At 46.3% G+C, this 9,071-nt stretch overlaps 1 protein-coding gene across 1 annotated transcript; it reads left to right on the forward strand.

Moving 5' to 3' along the window:
- Positions 1–2,719: 2,719 nt before the first annotated feature.
- LOC144103863 (uncharacterized) lies at positions 2,720–5,290 on the forward strand. Its single transcript, XM_077636570.1, has 2 exons — positions 2,720–2,999; positions 4,743–5,290. Exon 2 carries the CDS (start codon positions 4,752–4,754, stop codon positions 5,184–5,186), a length of 435 nt encoding a protein of 144 aa, XP_077492696.1. The 5' UTR covers positions 2,720–2,999; positions 4,743–4,751; the 3' UTR covers positions 5,187–5,290.
- Positions 5,291–9,071: the final 3,781 nt, after the last annotated feature.

Consider the following 9,071-nt stretch of genomic DNA (forward strand, 5'->3'; position numbering starts at 1 on the left):
TTCACTTTGACCTCGACCTTGGACCTTTGCAATGACTGGACCTTTTGTCTGACCATTGACGATTCACTGGTTCTCCAAAATTATAAACTGAAGGCTTAACCTTGGCTGAGCCTTGAAGGTCATGGGAAGTAGACGGAGATATCAGCCTGTTACTTCTAGTAGTGAACCTACCACTTGAAAACGGTAATATGATTAGTAAAATTATCCATATACTCCTGAATAAGCAGATTTGATACATTGGCAGGCAGATTCTTAGCATTCCCTGGGAAGGTGTCTTCAAAGGAGATTTACAGTATCAGCCCGGCAGTGGTTAACTGGTACTACAGAATTTATTGATAAGGAGATCTTTGACAGCAGGGAATTAGTGAACACAATGTGAGGAAGCTTATACGTAGGCCAAAAAGTACCAAAGAATACAGGTGGGTTCGTTGTAAATATGGGGCTAGCCAATCCAGGAACAAGCTCCAAAGACCTTATAAACGCCCGCACAATGAAAGGCTGAAACCGTCAATTTAATTCAGGTACCCACGCCTCTAAGTACAGCACAGCATTAGCCACTAATTTAGGCAGACCTAAGCAAAGGCGCACAGTGCGTTGCTTTTCAGCAGCGCAGGGGACAAAGGTCGAGACAAGTGCACAGACGCGGCATCGGTCTCGTCCTTTGTCCCCAGCGCTGCTGAAAAACCATGTCACACACACTTGCCCAAGCTTCTACAGTATCAGCAGAGTGCGTTGCTCCATAACAAACAGGGGTTCGGGCTTGTACCTCTCTCATCCAGTAAAGAGAACAGAGACGAACTCAAGTAGTGGCCGTACATGGGTCTTGTAAAGAAAGAGCAGGCTATCCTGATGCCAACATAATTTTTTGTTACTGAACATCACCAACCGCCGTAGGGCACGCTCACCTTTAAGTACAAAGAGTCTAATTTGCGGCCGCCATTCTAACTGTGGGTCATATTGTATACCCTAGTATTTAACACAATCATCCTGCGGTGCCAGGATAGTGGGATACGACAAAGAAATATAAAGAGAGGATGACTGTAGGAAAACAAGCACGGCACATTTCTTGACATTTAAACTTAACATCAAGCTGTCCAGCCAAACTTCCAGAGCATTTAACTACTGTTTCAACGGTTGATAAAGGAGATGAATATTTTTTCGCACAAGCGAAAAAATCACTGCCATCCGTATACACATAAACTTTGACGACCGGGTGTATAGCGTTTCCACACATTAGTATATTAAACAACGGCGAAAGAATGCCAGGCCCTAGGCTTAGTGCAACCAAATTATCTGTTCCTTAAGAACTCTCTTATCCACGCGAAGAGGTCCCAAGGAGGTTGTGCACCAGACACTTTTTAAAGCAGAATGCTGTGTTCAACGCTGTCATACGTCTTTGCAATATCCAACGTAACCAAAGCTGATACCTCGTTTTGCTCCATAGGAACCCTAGTACGGCTCTCGAAGTCTATGTGCGTGGTCTGAATAGAACGCCCACGGGGCAAACAAATCTGGGCCTCGCTGAAGCCTTGAAGTGGAAGAACAGTATTCGTGAGGCAGCGGAAGAGTACCCATTCTAGAAGCTTAACCAAATTTGAAGTGAGAGCAGTCGGCCGAATATTGTCGAGATCAAAACACTTCATGTCTTTTGGCATTAAAATACGTTATTTTCGCTGTTTTTCATTTTCTTGGAATCCGGGCTTTTTCAAAAGACCATCTGACAATCTGCAAGAGGTCCGGGCCAGTGTTGCATTAGTATTTCAAGCATGCCAAATGTTACTCTGTCAATACCATTGGCAGCATATTGATGACAATTTACTAGAAACGCAAAATGAGATATAGAGACCCTAGTGAAGTCTGCACCCAAATGAAACAGGGTTGAAGGAATGGCAGTGCGAACATGAAAACGGCCAGCCAGGCCTTGAGCTATAGACTACTGTTGGTCTTTTTCTCCTCGAGGGGGCAACACTGTGGACTGAACGATATGAGAAAAGGGAAGCACGTTAGTACGTTTCATGTATCTATAGAGAGACTTCTGGTTGACTGGTTTAGAAAAATAGGTGTTCAGATTTGCAATGTATTCCTAATTAGCCTTAGATATCATTCTTTTAAAAGATGCTGCAACGAATTTGTAATTTATCTTTTTCTTATGGCACTATTTATGCGCTAGGCTCTTCCCTGCGAATTTCCTCTTATTATAGGCTTATTTCAGTCTTCATTCTACAAGATTGAAGGAGTTCTTTTTCACAGCTGACTGAAGTGTAGAGACGGATCGCCTAGTGGCGCAGCTGCAGCTGTAATCTTTGTTTTCTTCAGCGTAGAACATTTTCCCCCCAAAAACCAATTATTATTATTATTATTAAGCTTGGCGTTTGTGGAATTTTCACGAATATTTATTCACAGAGAGTGTGCGATTGGTATGAGCGATAATTCGTGAGGTTTACTACAAGCGTCGGTGGTGTACAAACTAGTCGGCAGGTTGGTTCCCACGCGTCGATGGGTTTCAGAGCTACCGATGCAGAAAAAGCAGCAATTGACATGTCGCACTGCTACCCTAAAATATGAAGACCCCCGAGTTTTAAACTGATATCCAGCGAATCCTTCGATTTCAAGACGCATTAGGAATTTACGGCGCTTTTCAGCTAGCAAACGCGAATACCGACAACATTTTCTGCCCATTTATTTTAGCACGGTCTCTTCCTCTTCGCTTTCGTGGCGCTTCTTTCTTCTTAGCTTGGCTCACGAGTTATGTCGCATCGTTGACGTGTTGCTCCGCGCCGTCCAACCGCTGCGCCGGCTCCGCTTACCTCTGGGTCTGGGCGGTTGCAGCTCTGCCTCGTCTGTTCCTCTGACTTACACTGCCTCGTAAGGAGACCGGTGCCATGGACCGGGAGACCATCGCGCGGCTGCTTACCATCAGGTTCCCCTCGCTGGCCGAGATGGAAGCCTAGCGAAAGGCCTCCAATGAAAGCTACGATTCCGATGTACCACCAGAAGAGGTAAGCCCCGTCTTTATTGCGACAACCATCGGCATCCTCAGTGGCTGTGGTGGTCTCTGTTGGTCACAGAGTGGGCGTTTAACCGCAGATGGCAAAAATACCGAATCAGTCTCCCCTGCTATTTTGTGAGCGATAGCTGTGTGCAAGCATTCCACCCGAATCAAAGATTTTAGCAGTGTTAACATAAGGGAGACCCTTTCACTGTTAAGAAAGGGCAGATGAACTCAATGTACAATCTAGCAATGTGCATGCTTTACATTTCTGCCAGATCATTTAAGTTTTCTCTATTTAGAGGGTCCTCATGATGTGTGAACAACACTTGCAAATAAGGACGAAGCGAAAAAAACTGCATATATCCGACGCGCATGCTCCCGTCACTGCCCATGAGTACCCCATATATAACCATTTATTTCAATACTATTCATGGCTGCTCATATCACTCCCTTGTAATTTAGCAGCTCAACTCTCACTGTGTTCAAGGCTAAAATGCAGATCGAAGTTTTTCTATAAAGGATTAACCTGGAAACTTTTGGTAAACTATGCTTACATTCCGTAGGCTCACGTAGGCCTGTATTTGTATTGAGGTTTATAATTACTGGCTGTATTAAATAAGTAAAATATTTCAGTTGCTGTTCTGCCTGGGGATTCTATTCCACAATATTTAGTTCAGGTATACTCTTGTTGAAAATATGTGCGAAAGAGAGAAAAAGCGACCGTAATGCCGGAAGTAATTTTGAGAGGATTGCAATGACCATTGTTTTATGCTGGTTAAAAGCAACATTCACAAGGTGATACTGGGTTCTGCCAGAGCTCGCTTTTGTTGAACTACCGCGGTTTCTGCAAAATACCAAGGTAGTTAGTTTTGTGTAGGATACCAGACGTGTTATTACGATATCTCACCTTAGGCGTGCACCCAGACAGAGATCAGAAAAGTCACGTTCACGACTCAGACCAAGCTATGCCAGGACCAATCTAAGACTTCGAAAGAGGCAGCTCATCAAAGGCTTTCTTCGCCACGAGGGCAGAGGAAGGCCTGTAACAGCTCCAGCGACGGGAGGATTTTGTTCGCACAATTTTTATGAAGGCTATGATCATCGCTTTCTTTAGGAGATAATTTCGTAGAGACAATAACTTCAGAGGGTGACCGGTACTCATGAACTTTCTGGAGCCTGGTAGTTGATTTTAAAAGGGAACCATATTAACTGGTTGAAAAGTTGTAATAGTAAGTGTCCATGGTGTGTCCATTGGTTGTTTGGCTCACAGGTAACGGTTTCTCGTCTATGTGAACGCATACACTGTACAGGGTTCTATTTACTGGAAGTACTGAGATATCAATCAGACTCTCCATGCGCGGCACACTGCATACGAGATCATCACGCTAGTCAGCGTGAAAAAAAACTGTGGCAGTAAATATTACCCTGCCTAGTATATGTCCAACGTAGACAGGGAAACCCGCACCGGTGAGCCAATAAACAACTAATGGAGACACCACTGACAATGACCATTACAAATTTCCAGGCATATGTTCGTACATATTTTTTAATATAGTTTAAAGTGGTCCAGTCAGTTGATAAATACCGTACGTGTGTTTGCGACATTGAATTTGTGATATTCATGCACTTCAACCAATACATGTGACAAAAATACTCTCCAGAACAATTGCGGTAAGCGAACCTTATTGACAGCGAGAGTGCGATTCGTAAAGGTGCCTTGAGCGACCATCCCGCTTTCTTTTCTCTGCAGCAGCGTCACATGTCGGACCAGAGGCGTCGCCTGCTGAACATCAGGCCCGCAGGAGAGGACACCATACACTGGTGCTGGCTCTGCGACAGAAGATTCCACCTTCCGAGCCGTCTAATCGCCCACCAGATATACCAGCATGATTTTGGCGGCGAGCCCCGGCCCATCAAAGTGCCATGTCCTATCTGCTACCGCTTGTGCAGGAACGAGTTCATCATGGGCCTGCACTTGGGAACCCACATTGGCGAACGGCGGTGCTTCAAGTGCGGCGCTGAGTTCGCCAGCGCCACTTCTGCCCATGCCCACAAGCGCCTCCACCACAACCGCGGTAATTTCCAGTGCCGCTTTTGTAGGAAGCTCTTCGCGCTCAAGAGCAAGAGGGACGACCACTGCCGCCTGGAACACCTCCGACAGCTGAAGCGTCAGCGCTCAGCGACCAGCTTCTAGGCCAGCAATGGCCAGACACGAAAGTGCGTCCGAGACCCTTCGAAGCTTGGGAAATTAGGCAAAAGGTGCGGGTGCAAATAAAAAAGTGGGCTTCTTTGCGTGAAGATGCCTCCGTCGGTTTGGCATGGCTTTTCATCTATCGATTTTTGACGTTCAGGCATGAGGTGGTAAGCAGTGGAAAGTCATCCGGACACGAGCGGACAGGAAAATGTCTGCTTGCGTGCAAAAACTTGAAAGGTGAGCAGTGGGAATGTTACCTGTCTTTTAGGAAGATGTAGTCAACGACCAAATGAGCTCGGGATTAGGATGTCTACGTGAGTTAAAGATTATGATGCCTAAGAAGGGATAGGTGACACGTACGGAACGCGAGGGGAGCTTCTCCGTTTCATGCCACTCGTAGGTGGCGCTGTTCTCTGTAGTGTGAAGTAGTGAGCGCGCCAAGCGCTGAGCCAGGCTGGCCGCGTGGCAGATTCAGGCTAAGCGGCGCGTGCTAAAGGCTTGCATTTTTTAAATAAAGCTCCTGGTGTGTGTTTCAGCGCCGATAAGTAATAAGTGAGAGTGAGAACTTGTTGCCCCACTGTTAACGCAACACATTCGTTCGGAAGGAATGTCGTCATTCGCAAGCGATGGCCCAGCTTTTTGAAGCAGCAGAACAAGCTCTCATCTGCTCTAGCTGCTTCAACGGAAGGACCCTGACTGCGACCTCAAGCACTGATGAGTCGTTATTTATTTTTCGGGCGCAAGCACTAATGCGATGGGCGCCATTTTTTAAGCGAAATTGTCCATTGGCCAACCCTGAGGTTGTTCGCAACTGGCCTAGTGCGAGCGCTCTGTCCCGCGCCACTTCCCGATCATCGTCGCCTCCTACGTGAGACTAATCCGGTGGTTCTGAAGCGATCAAAATCGTCTCTATCGAGCCCGCAGCTGGCGTAGGAAGATTGTTCCGTCACTTTTGTTGTCGGCCTCTGGTGGAATGGCACACACTGACAGTGGGGGATCGGCGATCGTATTTTGCACATTTAAACATTAGTAACGCATTGACATGGGAGACATGGGAGAAAGTTTGCAGTAGAGGAAAAACATAATAAATTGTATCTAACAAAGCAATCTCCCTGACTTAATTATGTAGCTATGAACGTAAATGCACACTGGTTTTTAAACCTATCCTCTGGCGCTTGTCCCACATGAGAGAATAACCGGAATAGAATGAGGAATTCCTAATCGGGAGAGGGGAATCTCCAGATCACACTTCGTAGTGTAGCAAACCGCTGACAGGAGAGAAGTTGATCAAGTTATTCAATTTCACCTTGTGATTCACAGTCGTTCCAGCGTGAGAATCGTGATAGGCACAAATAAAGAATAATTCTGGTATTCTGGACCAGAAGGGGGTCATGGGCACCCCGCATTGCCTTGACCGGCATAAGCGGACACTCCTTGGGAATGCCAAGTGCTGAAAATCCGCTGTAGCAAAAAGAGGCTGATGACTCTAGGAATGCAGTTGCAGGAAACATTGAAATCGGGTGACTGCGAAATGCACAGTGTTTGTATTTAATGGCACCACATGCTCGCAAATGCAGAATTTTCTAAAAAATAGCAATCACATTATCGTAAATGCCGCAATGAATGGATGCCATTGAAAAGGCACTTCTTTAATATGTGGTGGAATGAAAAATCCTAGGGAACGGATCAGCAGGGTGGCTACTCGAGCCAAAGAGCTCAGTCAGGACAGAAGGGCAATCTGAAAGAACAATGGCCGGATGTAATGGCCGCTCATCGTCGACTTCTACGTAGCACAACTCCGTGCCTTCGTACTGATTCGAATGTAGTAAACATTCTCGGTATTTCAAACTTTTAAACGTGAACTTAACCTAGAGCGTCACCAGCTACGCTTCCGTTGTGCGATTCATATACAATAGCTTGAGCTTGCAGGAAGTGTTACATCTCTGGTTTCCGCAGGTCTCCTTTCGCAAGACGACTGACTAATTAGTAGCTTGCTGAGGTACCTACGCTTTGGACGTGCTGTTGCGTGTGCTATTCTAGTACAGGACGCACTGAAACTTTTCATGCCGCAGTTTTTCTCAGGACGCTTGTAGATTCCTTAAATGCCTCCATTTTTCCCAAAGTCCTTTGTATGAGAGAAGAGAACCTACCTCTGAAAGGTCTTCGAAATTTTTTTTTCATTGGTTAAACTCGATCGATCGATCCTTCTTATTTTGGTCGCTTGCACTGAAACCGTCGCAGATATCCGCGTGTTCTCGCCGTATTGAGTGCATTTTGTTCAAGACAGAGATACTTCAACGGACACACAGTGAAGGCTGCGATGTAATCATACGCAGCGATTTGCTTTCTGGACCAATAACCCGTTTTGAAATTCGCACCTTTGAACTTAAGAAACAACAGAAAGTTCAAACAGAAGAGACAAAGTGGTCTGAAACAGCCCCTTCATCCTTTGTGGTCTGTAAGATCATCACGTGAAGAGGCACTTACTTCGAAACGCTCCAGTTTCAGGGGGCGGCCCCATATCTGCGTTTAATGTACACTACCTTTTCTTGGATGCTTTATCTTCTAGTGGTACGCCGAAATATTTCCGTAAACTCCTGGCACCGCGTCGCTGGTAAGCGCCGGTCTATCACGGAGAACACTGACTGTTGCGCCGCTGTTCACAGGTCCCTGAAGTGCCGTAAGTAACGCTCACAGAGAGCTGATTTCTCGTTTAGAACTTTGTCTGCCTGTAGGACAGCTCGACCACGTTTCAAAACGTCTGGGGAACTTTGTAACAGAAAAGAAAATAGCGCGTTGATATGGCTTCCTTCACGATATGCAACACGGCGTACGGTCGTGGACAGAATATGGACCACGCTTCGGCGGTCAAATTCCTCTGATGAATTACTTAATAAATAGAAATTGATTTTTCATGCATATGTAAGTAATATTAACTTTTATGTGTCCACATAAAGGTTGCAAGCATATACATTTCTGTTCTACAACGCGACTGAACAAGCTGAACGCAGAAGCGTGGTCTATATGTTCTTGGCGCATCTGTACGTAGAACGGGGCGTAATGTAGAGAGTCTGCCTCGCATTATTTACCCGATGATCAATTGGTCTTGTGCATTGTGCGGACCACAAACATGCGTGGTTAAAAGCTCCCCTCCACCCCCAACAAACGCCGCGAAAAGCAGATGCGTAAATCGTCGAGCCGAGTAGACGACAGGCCCACACGCGCACGCATGGCGAGCGCGGTGTCGAAAGCTATTGGATTAGAAATTATTTATTCCTTAATTGATTAAATACTATTATAATGATTGATTGATTGACTGAATGATTAACAGACGGACGATCGGGCGGGCTGGCGGGCTGACGTACGGACGGATGGACAGATAGACGAATGGATCGATGGATGGCCTCAATCGAAACGCGGCCATCTCCATCCACACAGACCCGCTATTCGGCACGGCGTTCCGCGGGCATCGCCAGCTGGGGAGGGAGCTTAAAAAAAGGCTATTGCGGAATGGGCATCGCGAATGAATTTTCTCACAACCCGGTCGACACTCGAACCGCACTGTTCGGCTTTTCGAGAAGATAGAGAGAATGAGGGGCCGTAGTGGAGGGCTCTGGAATAATTTCGACCACCTGTAAATCTTTAACCTGCACTGACAACGCACAGCGCACGGGCGGCTTTGCATTTCGTCTCTATCGAAACGCGGCCCCCGCGAGTGATATTCGAACAAGGAAACTCTGGCTCAGTAGCCGAGCATCCTCACCACTGAGCCACTGCAGCTCGTGCCAGCCTGGACACATACTCCGCTTTACGAAAAAATATGCTTTTATCTGAAGGAAACTCACAATAACTGTCACGATTCTTTGCCAGCACCTAATCCGCGCC

Source organism: Amblyomma americanum, chromosome 1 (genome assembly GCF_052857255.1).
Source record: "Amblyomma americanum isolate KBUSLIRL-KWMA chromosome 1, ASM5285725v1, whole genome shotgun sequence".
In the NCBI taxonomy this organism is placed as follows: domain Eukaryota; kingdom Metazoa; phylum Arthropoda; class Arachnida; order Ixodida; family Ixodidae; genus Amblyomma; species Amblyomma americanum.